Raw genomic sequence first — 25,473 nt, forward strand, 5'->3', positions numbered from 1 at the left:
TCCTCCTATTATTTTCTCACTAATAAGAACTAATAATTATACCAAGATTTCACATTATTCTACCTGTATGGGACATGTAGTATATTTATTTACGATAGCAAAATACTGCAGATGCTGGAAATCTGAAATAACAACAGAAAATGCTGGAAAAACTCATCAGGCCAGGCAACATCCGTGGAGAGAAATTATAGTCGATGTTTCGGGTCTAACCCTTTTTCAAAACTGGAAAGGAAATGAAATAGATCGAAAGGCAGGCTGGGAGAGAACAAAAGAAGTGAAGAACAAAAGAATTTACCTATTAACAAATCTCCCATTGTACTATTCAGATGAGTCAGAAAACATGTGCTCTCTTATAAAGAGGGTAATTTAAACTTTCGGCGATGGTGTAAAATGAGAGATAGCTGAATGGCTGGCCATTATACACTCTGCCTGGTTTGCTTCCCTTTTTTATTCGTTTATGGGATGTGGGCGTCGCTGGCAAGGCCAGCATTTATTGCCCGTCCCTAATTGCCCTCGAGAAGGTGATGGTGAGCCGTCTTCTTGAACCGCTGCAGTCCCTGTGGTAAAGGTACTCCCACAGTGCTGTTAGGGAGGGAGTTCCAGGATTTTGACCCATTGAAGTCAATGAAAAGGAAAATCAAGCAGGGTGTATAACAGGCAGATAATATCAGATATCGCCCATTTTATACATTGCCAAAAGTTAAAATTACCCACAAGAACATTATACAGTGTATATTATTTAATAGCAGTAAAAAAAAAACCTGAAACTATAATAGAATTAGAAATATATGGCTGTGAGTGATGCCATGGAAGAACCATTAGTATAATTATATAAATAGTGGGAATTGGTTGGTACAGTAGGTTAAATGTTGTCCTTTATTCTGGGACCTATATTCAAATCCAACCCAGGCTGACGAGAGTAAAGTAGCCTCAGTCTGCTGGCTGTAAGGGTCCTATGTGAAATCATTTTGGATAGTCTCATTCCAGTTCATAATGGGCATGGACATTGAGAACAAAATTGTTGCTAATTCGACACTAACTGGAAAGGTCCCTCAGGAGCTCTACTCTGCACTTGGCAATGCTATACCTGACCAGTTTGTGCCTAAATTGGGAAGAGTTCCATTCCCTAGCATTAATATACTATTATCACTAACCTTAATAAACACATTGGGGCCAGTTTACTCCAGGTCCCCATCCAGGGACTGGAGAAGGAACGTCAACTTAGGGAGGCCCACGCTAGCCTCATCCCCATCATTTGCCATGGAAGTTGTGCCCCATAGAAGACAATATAGAAGCTCTCAGAAATGGTGGAGACTTGATGTAACCACGTGTCTCTGCATTCCCTTGGGAGTTGCACCAGTCTCCCACCAAAGATACGGTGGGAGTGATAGAACTCCCTGGTATTTCAGGGTCATTGTGTTTTTATTCTTCTACTTTGAAGACAGATTCCTGATTTTTTTCCTGCTATCTTTCTTTGCTGACTAGTGAGTGACTACAGACTTGAGAGGGAAAAAGGTGAACCAGTCCCAGGCCATTGCCAGTGTTGTTCAGTCTCATGATTAAACAAAGCACCCTGTATTTCACATTTGTCTACAGCACCAAGGCTTAGATCAGAAAAGTGGTGAAGTGTAGATTCAACCTGCATCCAACCTACTCCATGAGTTTCCTCCTCTGCCCCTCATTCAATTGTGTCCCTTTAACTTTGCCTCCATCTCGTTTATGTTTTTGAAAAATATATTTTACAAAAGTATATATTTTTAAATACAGGTAGCCTTTAAGCTGAGTCGAGGCTCCATTTGAATTCCATTTCATTTTTGTGTGGGTTACATAAAGCTTTTGAAAGTGTCCTGGTTCCAAACTCTGGTTGCTGAATTTTGGTGAGGAAAGAGGTGGAACAATTTGTTGATCTGCTTTCCTTGAATTTTCAGACCATCCTAATTTCATTTGATTTGAATGGAGTCTCTGAAATTTTGCAGGTGCTCGTCTCTGTTTGCTGATTTCTTTGTATTCTTAGATCAAGTTCGAAATGGATATCATGTTGGTGCAGATGGTTCACTGAGGCTTATGCTAGCAAATGGCATGGAAGTTGCACTGCAAACAGAGCCACATCTCTTGGGTGGCACTGTAAATCCTACTGTTGGAAAGCGCAATGTTACTCTGCCCATTGAGAATGGCTTAAACTTAGTGGAATGGAGACAGCGGAAAGAGCAAGCCAGGGGACAGATCACTGTATTTGGACGGAGACTTAGGGTGAGTAAGACCTAGCAAAATGAAAATATATAGAAAACAGGGTTTTCGAAAATTGCTCTCCCCCTCCCCGTGATTGTATCTCGTTAACCCATATATGAACTTTGTTGGCTATTGAGTTAATGTGATAACCAACCATCACAAATCACAGGTGAGGAAGGCCATTCCAGCTATTTTAATTCATCCATTTAGAAAGACCTTCTACTGTGCCAGTGTAGCATCTAATTGTTTCCTAAATAATTCCAGGCTTTTCGCATCCACCACTCTATCTGGAAGCTCATTCCATGTGTTGATCGTAAAATCATAGAAGTTTACATCGCAGGAGGCCATTTGTCCCATTGTGTTTTGTGCCAGCTCTTTGCTAAAAGAATCCAAAACGAACTTCTAGTGGGAAGAAGGAACTTACTGATAGCAGTTTTAAATTTCCCTTTTATTTGTATGAACCTGTGTTCCCTTGTCCTATTCTTGCAAGTTAAAATAATATCCAGGATTTAACTTTTTATACCTGTAGCAAAAAATAGGCCCAGGGTATAATCTCATCGGCGGGTTTCCCATCTGAGTCACTCACAAGCCCACCCACCTCTGGAGCCCAATTTCTGCCAAGTCAGCCAGAGGCCTCGTTAAAGAGGGAATAAACTTTTGGTTTCATCCTCTTCTACAAGATGCCACTGTTGGAGTGGTGCAGCTAGAAACTGAGGCAGCATGAGTCGCAGGCAAGCCCCCAGATTCCCTAAGGTCGCTTTGGAGGTCCTGTTGGAAGAGGTCAGAGTGAGGAGGGATGTTCTCTTTCCAGCCAGTGCAAGGGGGATCCTGAAACAACAAGTCCACCAGGAATGGAGAGACACTGCTCAGTCAGCTCCAGGAACATCACTCCCAGAACCTGGATCCAGTGCAGGAAGCACATCAATTATCTCTCATGAATAGTAAGGGTGAGTACTGCTCTTCATTTCTCCAGCTCTCTCAACAACACATGGCAACAGTCCTTTCCTCCACCCCCTGCCCACCACTCTCAACAATTCCCTAACCTCCATCACATCCTTCATCATCAGCACAAGACCACGCTAAACCACTTCTCATTCTCACTATAAACATGCACTCACTTTTTCCTTACTCCCTTCACAGCACCCACTAGCACCATTTGCTTGTTCTTCTGCACAACAAGCAAAAGCCGCACACTTCTGCACTCTCCTTCTGAGAATGGGGTCTCTGACTACTACTTGCACTCCTTCACAAACCTCTGAAAAACACACAATCAAGCTGCAATGTGATGTATGTCATCTGCTATTTTTCAGCCTTTCAATGTCATCCTAACTCTTGTCCCTCTTCTCTTTCCTTTAGGTGCTCCACAACTACAGCCCCCCGAAGAAGACACCTCAAAAGGAGGAAAATCCTTCTAAGGAGGCACCGTCATGCGCTGCATCATAGAGTCATAACGGCACAGAAGGAGGCCATTCAGCCCATCGAGTCCGTGCCAGCTCTCTGCAGCACAATCCAGTCAGTCCCATTCCCTCGCTCTATCCCTATAGCCCTGCAAGTTTATTTCCCTCAAGTGCCTATCCAGTCTCCCCTTGAAAACATTGAGTGTGTCCGCTTCCACCACTTCCGTTGGCAGCGAATTCCAGGTCATCACTACTCGCTGTGTAAAAAAGTTTTTCCTCACGTCCCCCTGTATCTCTTGCCCAAAACCTTAAATCTGTGTCCCCTCATCCTTGTACCATCAACTAGTGGGAACGGCCATTCCCCGTCTAGCCTATCCAAACCCGTCATAATCATGTACGCCTCTATCAAATCACCCCTCAACTTCCTTTGCTCTAATGAAAACAAATCCAGCTTCTCCAACCTGTCCTTGTAGCTAAGATCCCCCATCCCCGGAACCATTCTGGTAAATCTCCTCTGCACCCTCTTAAGGGCCTTCACATCCTTCCTAAAAAGTGTGGTGACCAGAACTGGACGCAATACTCCAGTTGTGGCCTAACCAGCGCTTTATAAAGGTTCAGCATAACTTCTCTACTTTTGTACTCAATACCTCTATTTATGAAGCCCAAGATCCCATATGCTTTGTTAACCACTCTCTCAATATGTCCTGCCACCTTCAGGGACCTATGCACATAAATCCCAGGTCCCTCTGTCCCTGCACACTTCTTTAAAACTGTGCCATTAAGTGAATATTGCCTCTCCCAAGTACCATAACAGAAATTCACACCCTCGCTGGGTTAGAGAGTGAAGAAGAGGAGTCTGCACATGGTGAAACACCCAACACTATCGAGCAGCAGCAGAAACTGGTGGCAGAGGCAGCTCGGAAGACAGAGGGTGAGGGCCTCTCTCAGCTCTGCTGAGGAAGACAGAGATGTGAACTTCAGGGGCCCAGGAATAAGAAGAAAACTGCTTGCCTCACGCAAGCAGTTATATCATAGATTGGAAGTCTTGCCAAGGGGTTTCAACATTATGGCTGAAAATGTGGAGTCCGCTTCCAGCGAAACTTATGCTCCATCTTGGAGAAGCAGCCACCTGCTAGGGTGCCCATTTCATTGTCCAGGTCATGCTGCAGCCAGTTTTTGCCCGTCAATATCAGTACCTCTTTAAAGGTGACCAACAGTTGTTTTAAAAAGCTGCTGGTGCCAGCTATCACGCTCTTTAGCTTCATGTGTTGTGTGTCAGGAGAGCTGCAAAATTATGCAAAGGAGCTGATCTTGCAATATAGTGCAAGGTCAGCTCATAGCACTGCAGAGACACACAGTGATGAAAGAGCAGAGCTTCTGCTGCCACAGTGCTGGAACCACATTATTGTCCCTCGTATTTATTAAATTTTTTAAATATCTTAGCCCTTCTTGTCTGGTCGCACAGTTTACAAGTGCCTGTTTCCAACCAATCAAGTCACAGATTTAAATCACAGTGTGCCTGTAACTGAAACTCAGCTGGGAGTGAGATTTATTCATTCACACTGTTGTTATGTGTCGCTCATGAGCAGGAGAGGAAAAATATCCCCCCTCCCCCTCGTGCAAATAAACTTGCCAGCTGATCATGGAGTAACATTGATGACATTTACAGTTGCTGAGAAGCCACTGAACCAGACAGTCAGTCAGTCATTCATTCCTGACTTAAGAGTGGCCTTCTAAGGGAGAAAGAATTATGGGGGGGGTGGGGGTAGTAGAAATAAAGTTTAAAAAAAAAGGCAAAACATGAAATATTGTAAGTGCTAAACAAATCGAGGTGGAGGAGGGGTAACAGCAAAGGTCAAGGGCAAGATTGGCTCACAGTGGAGGAAAGGCCCAGGAATGTAGTCAGGCGAGCAGAATGGAGAGTGGGACAAGGCAGAATAATGTCATGAAAACATTGCAGTGGAAAATTGCACGTGTCTCAAATTGTGTTCCAAGGCCGAGAGCCATTGTGAATGTTGTCTGAATGGACACATTTTGCTTAAGTTCTGGACAAGGTGCATTTTAAATGGTATGGTCGTTAACTTTTTTTTTTAAATATTGGCCCTGTTGTTGTAACTTGAAGCTCAATGGGTTGATGATTTAGTCGGATTTCATCCATCAGGTGTCTCTGCCTTATACACATGGACACAAATGGAGGGGTATGAGCATACAAACAGGCAAACATTGAATAGCATTGCAAGAGTGAGTCATTTCAATATTCTGTAGATTTGATTTGTAGAGATTAGGCTTATTTTTTTTGAGATTAGGTATTATAACAGTATGATTATTATAACAAATGAAGGGATCCCTTGAAATAATGGCCCAGTAATTCCTGTCACAACGCGTGAGTACGGACAGGGTACTCACGCGTGTGCCAGGAGGAATTGCCGGTTTTCAGCGCTGAAAACCGGCATTTCCTGTCCTCTGACCCAAGGGGTTAAGAGGCTGAACGCATGCGCGGTATCGGGCAGCGCGTGCGACTTGGATTTCCTGTATTTTTACAGATTTGCGCATGTGTAAAGGGCTCCGGTTTTTACGCATTGAAAAACCACACGTAAGTACTTAGTTTTACAGGTAAGTGGTCTTTTAGTACAATTTAGAATTTTTTTTTCCCCCCACAGGTTTATTATTTTTAAAGAATCTACAGTAAGGTAAGTTTAGTTTTAGACCCTATTTTTTAAAAATTTATTTTTTTCAAAAATTTGATTAAAAAACTATTTTAAACAATTAAAGTTATTCATAGTTAATTTAATTATTGGGATGCTTTTTAAAATTTTATTTAAAGTTTTAGTGGTGTTTTGGGGTGCCGTACTTTTCATGAGTTTGACAGTCTTTACTATCAAACTTATGAATGAAGTTTCCCCTCCCCTGATTGGCTGAACAGTGCTCACCTGATCCCAGCCGGCACATCGCACTAACTACGCCGCTGGGTCAGGTTAGCACAGCGCGCCGACATCAGAACCGGGCCACTTACAGGAAATCCACTGCGGGCCAGGTTTCAGATGTCGGCGCGCCGGGTAAGTGCACATCGGGGGCTTGCACGCGCGGCAAGCCCCCGACACCAAGTTCTGGGCCATTGTAATCAAACTCTTAGAATAATACCCAATGATCTCAAAAGCAATTCAAATTTTTGTTGCTTTTATGTTATGGATATACTAAAGTTTTTGTGTGGTAACTTGGAGTAGTGAAGCAAGGAATTAATCCGACAAATCACAAAGTTTAAACACCATTTACCATTTCTGCTTATGTATTGTTTACCTGAACTTGGTGTATGCTAATTGCTTGAGATGCACAGGTTAATGACCGAGCTGCATAGCTACAAAATGAAGCATATCAATAATTGAGATTTATTTTAACTTGCACTGTAAACTGCTCAAAACAGTATAAACTGAAAACAAGTAGCATGCATTTCCATATGATTGCCAACCAAAGCCATTTGTTAGGTCATCAATTTCCACATATCCATCTACAATAAAACATTTGATGGTTTTAAAATGGAGCAAAGTCCCAGCCTCCTTCACCATATCTTCACAGAATATTGGTCTCTTGTGCAATAGCTTGTCAAATATTCTGAGTATTAATAGATTTGTTTCATACTATTTGATCTTGGTGTGCTTGATAATGCAAAATACAGCTACAAGTGAAATATAAAGCAGTTCTCCATGATGACTTTTACACATTTTGTATTCAGAACCAAGAGAGAATTTATGTTTAAGCATTTCGGTCTGTAATTTACTTTTTTCACCTCAGTAACTTGAGATTGTATTGAAACTTCTTCAGTCTTCTGAGATCTTTGTGAAAATGGCTCTGCTCAATCTATAACTTTCTATATCCATCTCTTCTATCACCCAGATCCAGCACCACAAGTGGCACTATAAAGCTGAATGTGTGGACTCCAACCTCCCATTTGTTCCCTCAGTGGGAAAAGTAGAATGTTCATGTTTAGTATATTTAAGAAGTATAGTTTTTTTCAAATAATTTCTTCCATAATTAATTGGGCCACCACGAAAAATCATATCAGCTGGGGAATCAAAGTTCAGAAATCCCTGACTTGACCTTGCTTTCCCTTTTTTGTGAAAACCTCCTCCTCGTCTCTGTATCATGGGCCTCCGCTACTCACCTACACTCATTTCTCCCAACACCATCACGAACCTCAACTATCTGTGCCTTGGCCACCAACTGACACCCATTGAACCTGCATGCTCAGCAGTGCACCCCCTCCACAGTCATTTCACAGGTGCCATTACATTGCTACTCAATAAAACAGCAGACTCCCACCTTCCTTACACCTCTCTGTCCTACTCCTCTCCATCCTCCCCATTTCTCCCTCCACTACTTTGACATTTACACTTAGCTTTGCCCTCTCCTCCTCCTTTATCTCACTTCTCTTTCACGCCCCGCAACCTCTAACCCTTATCTACCTTGATGCTTCCCCATGTCTCTAATTTGTGTTGCCACAACCAGGAATGTGAAAATTCCATTAGCTATTGGTGGAGCACACCTTCCATTCATCCTGCACAGGGCACAAAATGCATCAGTTGCTGTATCAAGCCCAATACATGTCTCAGTAAACATTTTATACCTGAATACCAACTTGTCATCTCAGTCACATCACCAAATTTTCCAAGGTATATTAAGTAACAATAAAAAAAATACAACCAACTGCAAGGATATCCGTAGCACACACAACTCCTAGCAACAGAATGCATTGAGAAAGAACAAAATCTTTTCAGAACTGTAAGACTCATCATGATATTCAGTGGTCGGTGGTAGAGAGAGCGAGGAGATGGAGGTCCTTAGTGCTGTCATGAATATACACCCATGACTATCCATTCCAAGCAGTTGCAGAGACTGTAAGATCATAGTGTGCAGGTATTTGAATATTCATGCAAATTAATCCACCTCAATATACCAAATCCAGAGATTGACTTTGTAATCACTTAAAGAATGCAGTGCCCTACTGATAGGAAACAAGAAAAATGGTTAAGGAGCAAAGCAGTATAGTTTCCCTCCTCTATTGCTCCACTGATGTCATCTGAGAGGGCAGAAAATATCAGGAAGGCCTTTTCTTTATTTAGTTCCTGGGATGTGGGTGTCGATGGCAAAGCCAGCATTTATTGCCCATCCCTAATTGCCCTTTAGAAGGTGGTGGTGAGCCACTGCTGCAGTCCGTGTGGTGAGGGTACTCCCACGGTGCTGTTACGGAGGGAGTTCCAGCATTTTGACCCAGCGACGATGAAGGAACGGCGAAATATTTTCAAGTCTGGATAGGGTGTAACTTGGAGGGGAACTTGCAGATGATGGTGTTCCCATGTGTCTGCTGCCCTTGTCCTTCTAGGTGGTAGAGGTCGCGAGTTTGGAAGGTGCTGTCGAAGAAGCCTTAGTGAGTTGTGGCTGGTCCAGTTAAGTTTCTAATCAACGGTGATCCCCCAGGATGTTGATGGTAGGAGATTCGGCGATGGTAATGCCATTGAATGTCAAGGGGTGGTGGTTAGTCTCTCGTTTATTGGAGATAGTCTATGCCTGGCACTTGTGTGGCGTGAATGATACTTGCTACTTATCAGCCCAAGCCTGAATGTCATCCAGGTCTTGTTGCATGCAGGCATGGACTGCTTCATTATCTGAGGAGTTGCGAATGGAACTGAACACTGCAGTCATCAGCGAACATCCCCACTTCTGACCTTATAATGGAGAGTGTAGTGTATGTACCTTTAAGAGGAGAACTACTTTTACAGCTCCTGTATACTGTAGTACCGGCAGTGACCACACCTGTATATAAACCCTGAGTAGGGATCTGTACTGTTAGTTTTTAGAATACCCTCATCCAGTAAACACCTTATTGAAGAACACCATACCTCAAGATTCACGGACTTAACAGTGGCGACGAGGCAGATTCGAACCTACCTGCAACTCTGCATTTCCTCCCAGGGATTCGCTCCTGGAGAACAGTGGAAGAAAGTCAAGGCCAGAAGCACGGGCGTCGACCACGAACAACCGCCCAGTCATCCAGCAGAGATTGAGCATCGCAGGGGAGGCTGTTGAGAGCTGGGCTTGGTTCTCCAGTCACGACGATCCAGCGCAACAGGCTGGCAACAGGTACGGCGCAGACCCTTCCCGGACAGCGATGGCTGGAGCCAACCGACGGCACAGAAAAGGCCGAGCAGCGTCGACGGGGTGAGAGAGAGGGTAAAGCGCACAGGGCGCAGCCGGGGGCTGAAGACCGAGCAGCATCGACGGAAAACAAAAAGAGAGGGAGGGTAAAGCGCAGCTGGGGTTCAGGACCGAGCGGCATCAACAAGAGAGGCGCGCAGGAAAATGCACAGAGCGCAGCCAGTGCTCAAAGGGTGAGCAGCGTCCGCGGGGAAGAAAGGAAGCGCGGGAGACGCCATTTGAGCCGCAGCAGAGAAGGGCGAGCACGGGAAGAAAGGGAAGCGCGGGAGACGCCATTTTTAGCCAGTTTAACCACACCCAGGGATGCCGAAGAGTGGCAGTGTCTCAGCGTTCAACAATGAAGTCGAAGATTGGGCGACATATGTAGAACGCATTGAAGTGTACTGCAAGGTGAATGAAGTGCCAGATGCCAGGAAAGCACTGGTATTGTTGAATTCCATGGGTCCAAAAACGTATGGCTTACTGCGAAACGTAGTAACCCCAGAGAAGCCAGTGGATAAGGATTTTGAAAGCAGAGTGGCAATCCTACAGGACCACTTAAACCCCACACCGCTGCTGATAGCAGAAAGATTTAAGTTCCACAAAAGGAACCAGCATAAAGACGAAAGTAATGCTGAGTATTTAACGGAACTGCGCAAGCTATCGAAACACTGCCAGTTTGGAACGGGACTAGTAGATACGTTAAGGGACAAGTTTGTGTGTGGGCTTCAAAGTGAAGGAACCCAGAAACGGCTTCTATCAGAAAAGGATCTTACGCTGGACAAGGCTTTCAGCATGGCAGTATCACACGAAGCAGCTGCACGGGGCGCTGCAGAGATACAACAGAGACCGCAAGAATATGGCACCAATGAAATGTCATATGGAGCAGTGAAGTGTTATTGCTGCGGCAGAACAACACACGACCAGAAGGATTGTTGGTTCAAGGACCAAGTGTGCAGACAGTGTGGAAAAGCAGGACACATAGCAAGAGTCTGCAGGTCGGGAAAGAAAACCAGCAGCAAGAAATCTCCACAGGAGAAGTAAAAGAAGGTACATAAGGTGACGGAGAGTAGTTCAGACGAACAGAAAAGTGATACAGACTCCGGAAGCAAGGAGCTGGGTTGTCTGAAACTACACAAGGTAATCAAAATGGAGGATCACCAAACTATCTGGGTCACGCTCAAGATAGACGGAGTCCAAGTGAAAATGGAATTGGACACAGGATCAGCCCTAACAGTCATAAACCGAAGGGACTACAAGCGGCTATTCTCACATATACCCTTGAGAGATACAGAGATTGTCTTGAAGACGTACACGGGGCAAAAAGTCTACCCCAAAGGAAAAATAAGGGTGAACGTGATATACAACGGCAAGGAAACACCAAAAATAGACCGATATGTATTGCTCGGATAACGGACCACAGTTTGTGTCCAAAGAGTTTCAGAAATTTATGAGAAGGAATGGGGTAAGGCATTACACATCCGCCCCGTATCAGCCAGCCACAAATGGATTGGCTGAGAGGTTCGTACAAACCTTTAAAAAGGCAGTAAGGGCCATGTGCGATGACGACATTCCACTGCAGCATAAGGTGGACAATTTCCTGCTAGCCTACAGAAATGCGACACATGCAGTTACCAACCAGACCCCGGCCATGATGTTCTTTAACCGAAGGTTGAGATCTCGTCTGGATTTGCTCAGACCAAATGTACGAAGAAATGTTGAGAATAAGCAATTCCAGCACATCAATGAGAAGCCGACAAGGAGCTTCAATGTAGGACAACCAGTCTTGGCCCGCGACTACCAAACAGAGAAATGGCAACCAGGAACAATATGCACACGGCAGGGGCCACTAATGTACACAGTGGATGTTGGGGAGAACATTGAGAGACGCCATGTCGACCAGATCCTAGCGTCACAGGAACGAGTCAACCCCATGTCTCGCGTACCTGGTGATGAACCCGACATACCGGTAGCATCTACCCCAGAAACAGTAGCATCGGAAGCTGGTGAACTAACCAACGACAGGGGGCCAGAATCGCCTCCGCACCAAGAGCAAGACACTCAGGAAAGGCGCTATCCAGAAAGGATCAGGAAGCCGCCCCAAAGACTGAATTTATAAATGGACTATTTTCAGTTAATGTGCATGTTAAAAGTGTTAACTGTTAAATTAATGTTATGGTACTGTTAATCTAAAAAGGGGAGGAATTGTAGTGTATGTACCTTTAAGAGGAGAACTACTTTTACAGCTCCTGTATACTGTAGTACCGGCAGTGACCACACCTGTATATAAACCCTGAGTAGGGATCTGTACTGTTAGTTTTTAGAATACCCTCATCCAGTAAACACCTGTTGATTGTTCATCTGCAGTCTCCGTCTATTTATTGAAGAACACCATACTTCAAGATTCACAGACTTAACAGAGAGAAGGTCATTGATGAAGCAGCTGAAGATGGTTTGGCCTAGCAGGTACAGGCTGTACACAGAGTTCTGTGACAGTGTTTGAAGGAGCTCTTCCCACTTCAGGTGTAGGAAATACATAATTTCTGCCTGTACAACCTTTATCTGCGGTGTGACCAACTGATTAAACGTGATATCCATGACGTCCTCAGCCTCGCGAATGCTCCAGTAACTATCCATTCGCAGCTCCAGCGCCGCAATGCAGTCTGCCAGTAGCTGCAGCTGGACACGCTTCCTGCACATATGGTCATCAGGGACACAGGAAGTGTCCCTGATTTCCCACATAGCGCAGGAGGAGCATACCACGGGGCCGAGCTCTCCTGCCATGATTTACACTTTAATTAATTCAAATTAAATTAATTCAAATCAATACCACCAATTACACTATAATTAAATGATATATTCAAGGGCCCTTTTTTACCAACAGTCCCCACTACACCACAGAGAGCTTAGAAACTATAAACCAGAGTTTAAGTTTGGAAAAAAGGAGAAAGAGAAATACTCACCAACCAATCACTTACTTGCACATGGACAACAAGAAGGGAATGGCACCAATATGTCTCCAGCCCCACCACCTGATTGCACCAAGTTACTTATTTTCACTATGACTATTTATACCTGTTCCGTTTCATGCATCTCATTCTTGTAACTTGAGCTCATTTTTATCACTTGTTCCGTTTCTTCTCACCCTCCTCCATGCCACCCCAGTTTGTTATTTTCAAGCATCCTTCTTTTGGTTTAAGCAAGGAAATATATATCAAATTTTAAGTTGTACATTCTGTATTTAATCTATTTTCCTTGAAGTGCAACAGTGACACCAAGACTGAAACATCTGCTCTATACCTTGTGCAGATCAGTGCTTGTGAATGGAGGTTGGACATGTGGCTTTAGTAAATTATAAGTGAGGCATTGTCACACTTCTCTAACCATTAGCAGAAATATAGCTGACAAATTCCACATGTGGGTTTTATGAGCTTTCAAGCTTCTCAGCTACTGTTTGAGAATACTTTTTTCTGAAATTAGATTATGATGAGTTTGTACCTTACAGGGTTCTGATTAGTTGTTAAACACTCACCGTGTTATCCAATCTATGAACATGTTATTGTTCTGTACTAGAGCTGTTACTGCGAAGCCAGGAAAAGACCTCGATCAAAATATATTCAAGTGTTTTCTGGGTTCCCAGATACTGTAGGAAAATCTTGCTTAAAATATGCATGAGACAAAAAAAACACTAACCTCCCCCAACCCTCACTGGTTTGAATCAGTCTCCTTATAACTGGTGTAAACTCAAGAGAGTGATGAGCTGCACATGGTCCAGCAGGCCAAAGTTGTTTTCCAGAGTAATGGACCATGAATAATAACTAGCTATGAAGCAGACAGTATTTATAGCACCACAATGTTATCACAATTTTTAGTGTGTTATTTAACTTTTGACATTACACAAAGCCATCTAAAGCATAAATGTGTTGGTGAAAGATCAATCAGAAGTTTGTTAAAGAAAAAATAAAGACTCATGTTTGAATGTCATATTCAACCCAAGGAAATTAACCTATTTACAAGGTTCAGTGTTTGTTTTGCCACTCATCAGATTGGATACATGTGTAGTAAAATTCTTGATATACTTATGTTCGACATTAATTATTGATAAATCACTGAGTTTTGCAACAGCCTAACTCCCAGGTCTGAAGGAAAAAGGGTAGAATTATGCATTCTTAACATCAAGGTTTGTTTTCAGTTTGAAAGTTATGACATGAGATAATAATTGCTAACACATTCAGCTGTATTTAGCAGGTGCTGTACTGAATTATTCATCTGTGATTAGAAACAGAAATATGTTCATTAAAAAAATTTAGAATGCCTTTTTAAAATTCATTTTGGGAAATAAAGTTGATGTGCAGTAGTTCATAGTTCACGGTGAACATGGTAAAACAAAACCATACCAAGAACCTGAAACTGAATCACTTACTGATACCTGCAGCAGTCTCATTATCAGTGTCAAGTTCTAGGATAGTGTCCATAAGTGACAACTAAAGTGTTTCCTTCATCCAGTTGTTGCTGTTAAGTAGGCATATTAAAAGTGTTGTGCCCGAATTCCAACTGATTAACATGTCCATCAAAGAACCAAGAGCCAGTAATTTACTCACCTCCAATAATTAGTTTCCACTCTGCGATTAGAGGTTCCTTTCAGCTCCTAAGTATTGAATCTATTTAGCAACAATAGCGGAAGATTATCTGGTCTACCCAATCATGCTAGACCTGACATTCCACACCATTTTTGGCATTTCTGGAACCTAAAATTGGGACAACTAACTTGACTGGCCAGCAAATTGGGGCAGAAGCTGGTTCCACCAGTTTTTCTTCCCAAAATGAAGTGCCAAGATTTCTGAACACAATCTGACCTTTCTCACTTTAAAATGCACCAGGAATAGCATGAATGAGGAGGAGAGGATGGAGGAAAGAAGAGTGAGGTCTGATTTAAGAAGGATGCGTGCCACATGATAATACCTCCTCCCAAAGGTAATAAAGGCAACACATGTGCTATATAGAACTTAATGAGGAAATGTGTGTTACATGAGTGTGTTTCACCAAAAAGGCAATAGAGGAGCTCTGCCATGCGGACCAAGGCTGCGGTGATCTGCCCACACAGCTCTGTCTGTGGCTATGAAGGTCGCAACCGCACTCAGCTTTGATGGCACCAGGTCTTTATAAGTAACCACCGGGGATCTCTGCAATATCAGCCAGGGTGACAGCCATCAGGTGACTGACACACTTTCTGCAGAGCTTGGGAATCCATCCAGTTTGGTTTCACAACAAGGCAGCAGTGAGATAGAGCCATCCAGTTTTAAGGGGCTTCTGGCTTTTCAGTCTGGTGTTTCTTCCTATGTGCCAGTGATATGGTGCACTGAGATGGAAGGCCAGATGCCTATTATATTCTGCGGTCCTGAAAATGGCAGGCTCAGGCATGTCTATTCCAGACATTGCATCCCACTGATCAGCAGGAATGGCTAGTTTAATGGTGTTAAGTCCGTGAATGATTGAGACACGGACCAGCAGGAGTGAAAACAAACAAGTCTTTACTGGTGGAAGTCAATAGTGAAACTAACAAACAGAGGCTCTCTAGCGCCTTTTATACAGGGGTGGTCACTGCCAGTACTGCAGTCTGAGACCAGTTATTCACTTAAAGGTACATACACAACAAATGGCATCTATCCAATCTTGAAAGGCCTTAGAGACAGCAGCCTGTATCCTGGCCTCCAGGGTCTGGAACCCAGTTCTCTCTCCTACTACCATCAGAGCTTCAATCTCTGCTTCCATGCAGAAGGAGGCACCAACTAGGCCTTGGTTGTTTCTTAGGTGGGGATCTGTCGCAGATTCCAACAAAGTTGACACACGCTCCAGGTGAAGAAGTCGTCTCCCTGATGTTGCCACAAATAGGGGCAGTAGAGACTCTAGAGTTATGCCAGTCAGTTGACCTCAGAAACTGTAGAGTCACAGGGGGAGAAATTCGGTTGGTAGCGCCACCGATTAACGCCTAAAGAGGCCGAGAAGTGGGGCGCTAGCCAATTTCCGGGCGGGCGCCTAGCACCTCGCCCCATATTGCCCATGCATTTAGCGCTGGCGCAAACTCGTTGCGCCGGCCCATGGGTGCAGGCAGATTATGACATCATTTCAGTGTGCAACGCCTTTTGGGCGCCCCGGATCAGAAATTCAGTGGCGCCCCCCTCCGTAGCGCCTGGCGCTATTAGTGACAGCTTACAGGGAACCTTACCCAATCGCTCTTGGCCTTGGGGGGGGGGGGGGGGTGTTATTTAAAGGGGACTGGTGTGGTTTAAAAACGGCAGACATTTCTGGAGCACAACTTCTGCGTGAGTTACAAAGAGTTGCTGAGCTGCACACAGAGAGCCTTTTGACCACTGAGCCCGCGCAAGCAGAGAAACTTCAGCCTTCTGACCATCGCCTTGCTGCTGGTGAGCTTTTACAATGGGGACACTTCCTGTGCACGCTTATTATGGGGGCTGCATTGGAGGGGGAACATGCTGCTGCAGCATCATCTGGAAAGGGCACTGAGACGCAGGGAGAGGGGGCCGGCCATGGCCAGACGGAGGAGGGGCAACAGACGTCGCCACACCAGACCTTACGCTGCCAAGGTTTTCCGACAGCAGTTTTCCTACATGAACATGTTGGAGGAGCAGTGTCTCAGAAGGCTGCGTTTTAGAAAGGAGGTAGTGAGTGAGCTGTGTCACCTGCTTCGGACAGATCTGCAGCCTCATATAAGGTGCAGGACATCTCTGTCGGTGGCTGTGAAGATGACTATTGCCCTGAACTTCTACGCGACCGGCTCTTTCCAGGCCGCATCTGGGGACATAGCCAGCATCTCACAGTTCGCGGTGCATTGCTGCATCCGTCAAGTGACTGATGCCCTGTTTCGAAGAAGGTGGCAGTACATCTCCTTCCCAATGACCCTGGACAAGCAGCGGGAGCGCGCAGAGGGCTTCGCAGCAATAGCGGACTTCCCCATGGTGCAATTGACTGCACGCACGTGGCTTTGCGGGCACCTGTTTTCAATACGGAGGAGTTCCGCAACTGCAAGGGGTTCCATTACTTGAATGTCCAGCTGGTCTGTGACCACCGGCAGCTGATCCTCGCAGTCAATGCGCAGTTTCCAGGCAGCAGCCACGACGCCTTCATCCTGCGCCAGACTTCTGTTGCTGACCTTTGACGCCCCGGCTCACCCAGAAGGCTGGCTTCTCGGGGACAAGGGCTATCCTCTGTGCCCGTGGCTGATGACCCCACTCCAGATGCCCAGAACCCCTGCTGAGGAACACTTCAATGCGAGCCATCTGGCGACGAGGAACATTGTGGAACACAATCGGCGTGCTGAAGCAGCGGTTCCGCTGTCTCGACCATTCCGGGGGAGCACTGCAGTATTCGCCCGAGCGAGTCTCACACTTCGTCGTTGTTTGCTGCATGCTCCATAACCTCGCCATCCTACGTTCCCAGCCAATGCCAGCAGACATTGTCACACCAGCGGAGGAGGAGGAGGAGCAGGACCAAGATGGGAGGGAGGGACTTTCTGGAAGGGCCGTGCATCAGAGGCTCATCAGAAGTCGCTTCTAGGCCCCTCTGACGGAATGCTTGTGGCCATTCCAGGAGCAGGATTGGAGCCGCCCTCATACCTCCAAGCCAGTGAGGGGCAAAAATCATAAAAACCAGACTTGGCCTTTGCAAATGAATAAAGTGTTTTAATACAAAAAAATTGCTTCATTTCAACATGAAAAAGGAACAACAACAGAAAACTTCAATAACACACACATTATTGCCTCTCCCTCCCGTGAGACTGTCCAAAACATGAGGTTCTCTCATGGCATCCTCTATGGCCTTGATTCGACCTCAACAGAGGCTTCATCACCCCCCTTTACTCTTTGCCCCCGGATGGGGATCTCAGTCTCTTGCAGCTCTGGCCCCTTCCCTCCCTGCAGCTCCTCCTTAATGTGACCCCAGTGGCTGCAGCAAGGCTGGGGGAGGCCTGCTGACTGTCCCTGAGTGCAGATGCCCGAGGTGCGGCCTGGATGACCTCTGTGCCTAGAGGGCCCAGCTGCTGACTGCTCCACCTGTGCATGGGTGGAAGCAGTCTGTCCTGCAGGTGGTGGCAGCTGCAGTGGGGAAGTGCCAGTGGTGGCAGCAGGAATGCTGTCATCTTGAGAGAGGACAGCACCTCCCTGCTCCAGCAACACACTGGCACTCCCACGGGGCAGCGCTTCAGCATCCGGAGCAATCTGCTGGAGCACAGATTGCTGGCCTGCTATGGTGCTCTGAGGGCCCCGGGTAATCCTGTCTGAGCCATCGAGGGTGGCAGCAGCCACTGGTCGCCTGGCCTCACTCTGTGAATGCAGGACACCAGCGAGTGATTGCGTGGCAGCACTCAGCACTTGCGTTGCAGGTGCCAGTGCTTCGGCAAAGCCCTGGACAGACTTTTCCAATGCTGACCCGAAGTCCACCGCACTCCGGGCCTGTGCTGCACCGATGTCTTGGACGCTCCGCACCAGTGTCCCGATGGTTTCAGACAACCTTCCCACTGCAGCCAAGAGCTCAGTGTGCCTCCCGCCAGCTTGGGCGCTCATTTCTCTGAGGGCACGCACCTCCTCTGCGCTCTGTGCAGCAGCACTGGCGGCCTGACTTGCCCTCCGCGGAAGACGGCACCCGAGCTTCCCTCACCCCCCTGCGTTGCTGCAGCCCGCTGGTGCCTGGAACGGCCTCCTCCTCAGAGCTGGTTCCCCCCGCCCCCCTCCAGGGAAGTTGTGCCCCCAGTCTGGCATTGGGCTGGCTCGCCCGAGGGTGGTTGGGATGGTCCGGCATCCTCCTGGTCATCGCCTCCAGAGTCACTCAGAGTGGCAGCTTGAGGGCCCGCAGCCTCACCTGGCGATTCACCATCTGAAAGCAGGGAGGTACAGGAGTGGCTTTAGCGTGCGGACAGGGTGGCAGCGAGGGAAGCACAAGTGCTGCAATCTACTGTAGTGGCTCGGCAGTGGAGAATCATGCTGGTGGGGGGAACAATTGGTAGGAGATCAAAAAGGAGAGCGCCTTACCATCACTGTCCACTCTGGGGTCAGCAGCTCCAGAGGCGACTGGTCCAGTCAGCCGGTGTCCCACTACCCTCTGCACTCTCAGCTCCAACTCGCTTATGTTCTGCAGGTGAGGCAGGCCTCCACCGGTGGCCAGCTGCTCACGGCAGTTCCTCGCCAGCTTCGCCTGCAGGAGAAAGGACAGGAAGTGTTGAAGCATTATGCAATGAGCTGACATTACATGGCCCCCATGGTAGATTCGCCCTTACATTATGCATTGAGCTGGCATGACATGCCCCCCATGGTAGAAGAGCCCTTTCATTATGCATCGAGCTGAATGTGCGTGTGTGTTTCCTGGAGGGGCCATGGGTGCTGGCTGACAGATGGCCTTTGGGGGTTCAGGCACCCTCCAGCCATTAAGTCAGGTGCAGATGGAGGGATGAGGATGATCTTGGAAAAGGCACTCACCCTGACGACCCGAGTGAGGTCGTTGAACTTTTTCCGGTACTGTACGGCGCTCCTGGGCACCACGCTTCTACAGGTCACTCTGGTGGCCACATCCCTCCATGCTCGCCGGTAATCTGCATGTTGAGCCCTCCTCCCATCCTCAGGGTAGAGAATATCACGCCTGTGGTCCACAGTGCCAACCAAAGCTTCAAGGGCCTCCTCGGTGAAGCGCTCTGCCCTCTGTCTCGCCCTCTCCATGTTTTGACAGGATGGAGCGCCTCAGGTAAGTTAGCGCTGAATTTAAGGCGTGCCAGGAAGTGCTGGGTCTGGTGATGCTACTCGACCCACCCCTTTAAGAGCTGGCCAGCGCTAGTGTGTCTCGGGGTCAGTGATTATTGACATCACCTGCGCTGTGCCCCGCCGCCGCTAAATTGGGTTGCACCCCTGGGTTAGCGCCTTAAGAGCCTCGTGCAGCGCCTGATTTAGCGCCGCAATCACCTTCAGGGGCGCAACGACCCAATATCGCACCAGGTGGCGCTAAATCGCAACTGGTGCTAGGCTTTGCGCTTCGCCAGAACTAGCACCCCAAACGGGGCTATACCCAATTTCTCCCCCATAGTGTTATACAGCACAGAAAGAGGCCCTTCGGCCCATCGTGTCCACGCCGGCCATCAAGCCCTGTCTATTCTAATCCCATTTCCCAGCACTTGGTCCGTAGCCTTGTATGCTATGGTGTTTCAAGTGCTCATTAAATGCTTCTTGAATGTTGTGAGGGGTCCTGCCTCTACCACCCTTTCAGGCAGTGAGTTCCAGATTCCAACTACCCTCTGGGTGAAAAAGTTTTTCCTCAAATCCCCTCTAAACCTCCTGCCCCTTACCTTGAAACTATGCCCCCTGGTTATTGACCCCTCTACTAAGGGGACAGGTTCCTTTCTATCTACCCTATCTATGGCCCTCAATTTTGTACACCTCAATCAGGTCCCCCCTCAGCCTTCTCTGCTCTAAGGAAAACAACCCCAGCCTGTCCAGTCTCTCTTCATAGCTGAAGCGCTCCAGCCCAGGTAACATCCTGGTGAATCTGCTCTGCACCCTCTCCAATGCAATCACATCCTTCCTATAGTGTGGTGACCAGAACTGCACACAGTATTCCAGCTGTGGCCTTACCAGCGTTTTGTACAGTTCCATCATAACCTCGTACGATAGCAAGATACTGCAGATGCTGGAAATCCGAAATAACAACAGAAAGTGCTGGAAAAACTCAGCAGGCCAGTCAACATCCGTGGAGAGAAATTAGAGTCGATGTTTTGGGTCTAACCCTTTTTCAAAACTGGAAAGGAAATGAAATAGATTGAAAGGTAGGGCTGGGACAGAACAAAAGAAGAAGAGATCCCACCACCAAACGCATCTTCCCCTCCCCTCCCCTTTCAGCATTCCGTAGGGACCGCTCCCTCTGAGACACCCTAGTCCACTCCTCTATCACCCCCAGCACCCCTTCCCCTTCACCTGGCACCTTCCTGTGCAAGCGCAGGAGGTTAACATCTGCCCCTATACCTCCCCCCTTCCCACTGTCCAGGGCCCCAAACACCCCTTCCAGGTGAAACAGCAATTTACTTGTACTTCTTGCAATCTAGTATACTGTATTCGCTGCTCACGATGCGGTCTCCTCTACGTTGGGAAGACCAAACGCAGATTGGGTGACCGCTTTGCGGAACACCTCCGTTCAGTCCGTAAGGGTGACCCCGAGCTTCCGGTCGCCTGTCATTCTAATTCACCGCTCCATTCCCATTCGGACCTCACCGTCCTTGGCCTCTTGCATTGTTCCACGGAAGCTCAACGTAAACTCGAGGAACAGCACCTCATCTTCCGATTAGGCACGTTGCAGCTTTCCGGACTCAATATCGAGTTCAACAATTTCAGATCATAACCTCGGCCCCTATCACATTTTTACTTATATTTTTTATCCACCCCTTTGCGGTTTCTCCCTTCCCCCCACCCCCTTTCCTTTTATTTCTCTCTCCCACATGGCAGCTGTCTCATTCTGCCAGAACATTTCACACCTAATCTGAGCCGTCTTTTGTTTCCACTAGTCCGATCACCATCTCGTCTCGTTTTGAATACCTCTTAATGTCTTTTCACTTCTTTTGTTCTGTCCCAGCCCTGCCTTTCAATCTATTTCATTTCCTTTCCAGTTTTGAAAAAGGGTTAGACCCAAAACGTCGACTCTAATTTCTCTCCACAGATGTTGCCTGGCCTGCTGAGTTTTTCCACCATTTTCTGTTGTTATTTCCATCATAACCTCCCTGCTCTTATGCTATGCCTCGGCTAATGAAGGCAAGTATCCCATATGCCTTTTTAACCACCTTAGATCCCTGAAGGCAGCAGGACAGGTAGATATGTACATGCACACCAAAGTCCCTCTGATCCTCTGTTCTTACTAGGGTCCTACCATTCATTGTGTATTCCTTGCCTTGTTAGTCCTCCCAAAATTCATCACCTCACACTTTTCAGGGTTAAATTCCATTTGCCACTGTTCTGCCCATCTGACCAATCCGTCTATATTGTCCTGTAGCTTGTGGCTTCCCTCCTCATTATTTACCACTCCACCAATTTTTGTGTCATCTGTGAACTTACTGAGCATACCTCCTACATTCATATCTAAATCATTAATGTACACTACAAACAGCAAAGGACCCAGCACCTATCCCTGCGGTACACCACTGGATACAGGCTTCCAGTCACAAAAACAACCTTTGACCATCACCCTCTGCCTCCTGCCACTAAGCCAATTTTGGATCCAATGTGCCAAATTGCCCTGGATCCCATGGGCTCTTACCTTCTTGACCAGTCTCCCATGCGAGACTTTGTCAAAAGCCTTACTGAAGTCCATGAAGACTACATCAACTGCACTGCCCTCATCCACGCACCTAGTCGCCCCCTCGAAAAATTCAACCAAATTGGCTAGACATGATCTCCCCCTGACAAAGCTATGCTGACTATTCTTGATTAATCCTTGCCTCTCCAAGTGGAGACTAATTCTGTCCCTCAGAATTTTTTCTAATAATTTCCCTACCACTGATGTTAGGCTCACTGGCCTGTAAATCCCTGGTTTATCCCTACTACCCTTCTTGAATAATGGTACTAAGTTAGCTGTTCTCCAGTCTTCAGGCAGCTCCCCTGTGGCTAGAGAGGTTGTGAAAATTTGTGTTAGAGCCCCTGCAATCTCCTCCCTTGCCTCACACAGCAGCCTGGGATACATCTCGTCTGGGCCTGGGGATTTATCCACTTTTAAGCCAGCTAAAACCGCCAGTACCTCCTCCCTCTCAATACTAATTTGTTCAAGTATATCACAATCCCCCTGCCTGATTTCTATGCCGACATCGTCCTTCTCCATAGTGAGCACAGATGCAAAATATTAATTTAAAACCTTACCTACATCTTCTGGCTCTACACACACAGATTGCCATTTTGGTCTCTAAATGGGCCCTACTCATTCCCTGATTATCCTCTTGCCCGTAATAAATTATAAAACACCTTGTGATTTTCCTTTATTTTGCCCGCCAGTGTTTTTTCATGCCCCCTCTTCGCTCTCCTAATTTCTTTAAGTACCCCCCGGCACGTTCTGTACTCCTCTAGGGCTTCCACTGTTTTCAGTCCTTTGTATCTGCCAAAAGCCTCCCTTTTTTCCTAATCCATTCTTGTATATCCCTTGACATCCAGGGTTCCCTGGGCTTGTTGGTCCCACCCCTGACCTTTACGGGAACATGTTGGCACTGTACTCTCTATTTCCTTTCTGAAAGACTCCCACTGCTCTGATTGGGATAAGCTACTTGTAGGAAAATCCACATCAACTTTGGCCAGATCCTGCCTTATCAGCCTTCCCCCAGTTTAGAACCTTTATTTCCGGTCCATCTTTGTCCTTTTCCTGACTACCTTAAATCTCACCGAATTATGGTCACTGTCACGAAAATGCTCTCCTACTGACACTTCTACCACTTGCCCGGCTACATTCCCTAGAATTAGGTCCAGTACCGCCCCCTCTCTTGTAGGACTTTCTACATGCTGGCTCAAAAAGCTCTCCTGGATGCACTTTAAGAATTCCACACCCTCTAAGCCTTTCACACTCTGACTATCCCAGTTAATATTGGGGAAGTTGAAATCCCCTACTATTATTTCTACACTTCTGAGATTTGCCTACATATCTGTTCCTCTATCTTCCCCTGACTGTTGGGGGCCTATAGTACACTCCCAGCAAAGTGCTTGCCCCCTTTTTGTTTTTAAGCTCTACCCATATGGCCTCATTAGAGGATCCTGCTAAGATATCATCCCTCCTTACAGCAGTAATTGACTCCTTGATTAATATTGCGACACCCCCCTCTGTCTCGCCTGAAGATTCTATACCCCGGAATATTGAGCTGCTAGTCCTGCCCCTCCCTCAACCATGTCTCTGTGATAGCAACAATATCATACTCCCATGTGTTTATCAACACCTTCAATTCATCTACCTTACTCGCAAGACTCCTTGCATTAAAATAAATGCCATCCAGCCTTGCCATACTCCCTTATGCCATTACAGACTTGTACAGGTCCCACCTTCCCCAGAAGCAGACGCCGTGATCCAGGAAACTAAAGTCTTCCCCCCCTACACCAACTCTTTAGCCACGCATTCATCTGCTCTATCCTCCTATTCCTATACTCACTAGCACGTGGTACCGGGAGTAATCCAGAGATTACAACCTTTGAGGTCCTGCTTTTTAATCTGCTACCTAGCTCCCTAAATTCTTGTTGCAGGACCTCATCCCTCTTTCTACCCATGTCATTGGTACCAATGTGAACCACGACCTCTGACTGTTCGCCCTCCCCCTTCAGAATGCCCTGCAGCCGTTAAGTGACATCCTTGACCCTGGCACCAGAGAGGCAACATACCATCCTGGAGTCACGTCTGCAGCCACAGAAACATCTATCTGTTCCCCTTACGATAGAATCCCCTATCACTATTGCTCTCTCACTCTTTTTCCTCCCCTCCTGTGCAGCGGAGCCACTCGTAGTGCCACGGACTTGGCTCTTGCTGTATTCCCTTGAGAAATCATCTCCCGCAGCAGTATTTAAAACGGAAAATCTGTCGGAGGGGGAGATGGACCCAGGGGACTCCTGCACTACCTTCCTAGTTCTTTTACTCTGTCTGGCGGTCACCCATTTCCTGTCTGCCTGTGCACTCTTTACCTGAGGTGTGACCACCTCATTAAACCTGCTATTCACGAAGATCTCAGCTTCGCGGATGCTCCACAGTGACTCCAGCTGCAGCTCCGAAATGCGGATTTTGAGTGGCTGCTGCTGGAGACACTTCCTGCACTTGTATTCACATTGGACACCAAAAATGTCCTTGACTTCCCACATAGCTCAGGAGAAGCAATCCAGGCTGCCGAGCTGCCCTGCCATGTCCTATCCTTAATTTACTCCCTTTACTTCCTTTAAATTAAAGAATATTAAATACACTAGGGACCTTGCATTCTTTTAAACACTACCTATTCTAAACTAGAGACCTTACTTTTACTTTAATGACTGGAGTGTAGAAATACTCACCGCTGGTTCTCTGTCTCCTCTTGTGCAGCTTTTTAGCTTCTGCTCTCCTGGAAGCTGACAAAGATAGAAAAAGAAAGGAACTCCTCACTCACTCACAAAACTTAACACTCTATTCCAATCTACACTCTGTGACAAACTGCACTCTAACCTCCCTTATTTACACTGCTGAGATTTAAATAAGTAAGCTCTCTGGCAGTTACAGAACCAGATTAGACCAGTTAATTAATTAATTCTCTCACCTGCTCTCCAGCACGGAGCTTGCTTAGCCCTGCCCAAGCCTGGATGAAACTTGAAACAGTAAATTTAAATTTAAGTTAAATGCTAATTGCAAGCACACAAGACTAGATTTTATTAAAAAAAAGAAATTAACCTTTAAGATTCACTCACCAAACTCGCAGCTTAACACTCTGTTCCGATCTACACTCCGTAGCTGTGCTGGTCCTCAAGTATCCTTTTCAGGTGGGTATCATTAAGTTCTGTGTCCCACAATTCTAAAGCCATGGACAGCCTTCTCCTTGACCTCTGCTGGGAAAGCTGCAGGTTTACAGGAAGTGTTTCAACAAAGGTTAATTGGCATGATAGTAAGCACAACCATCCTCATTATCGAGTAT

The 25,473-nt window shown here is 46.5% G+C and overlaps 1 protein-coding gene across 3 annotated transcripts in view; it reads left to right on the forward strand.

Moving 5' to 3' along the window:
- tenm4 (teneurin transmembrane protein 4) overlaps positions 1-25,473 on the forward strand; it is a 934,100-nt gene that overhangs the window by 864,453 nt on the left and 44,174 nt on the right. For all 3 annotated transcript variants that reach the window (XM_085998898.1, XM_085998899.1, XM_085998901.1), the window contains one exon: positions 2,015-2,250. In XM_085998898.1, coding sequence (XP_085855024.1) covers positions 2,015-2,250 — 236 coding nt within the window. The remainder of the gene's footprint in view (positions 1-2,014; positions 2,251-25,473) is intronic.

The sequence above is a fragment of the Somniosus microcephalus genome, chromosome 10 (assembly GCF_052327205.1).
Source record: "Somniosus microcephalus isolate GS21.2 chromosome 10, FLI_Smic_1.0, whole genome shotgun sequence".
NCBI lineage: Eukaryota > Metazoa > Chordata > Chondrichthyes > Squaliformes > Somniosidae > Somniosus > Somniosus microcephalus.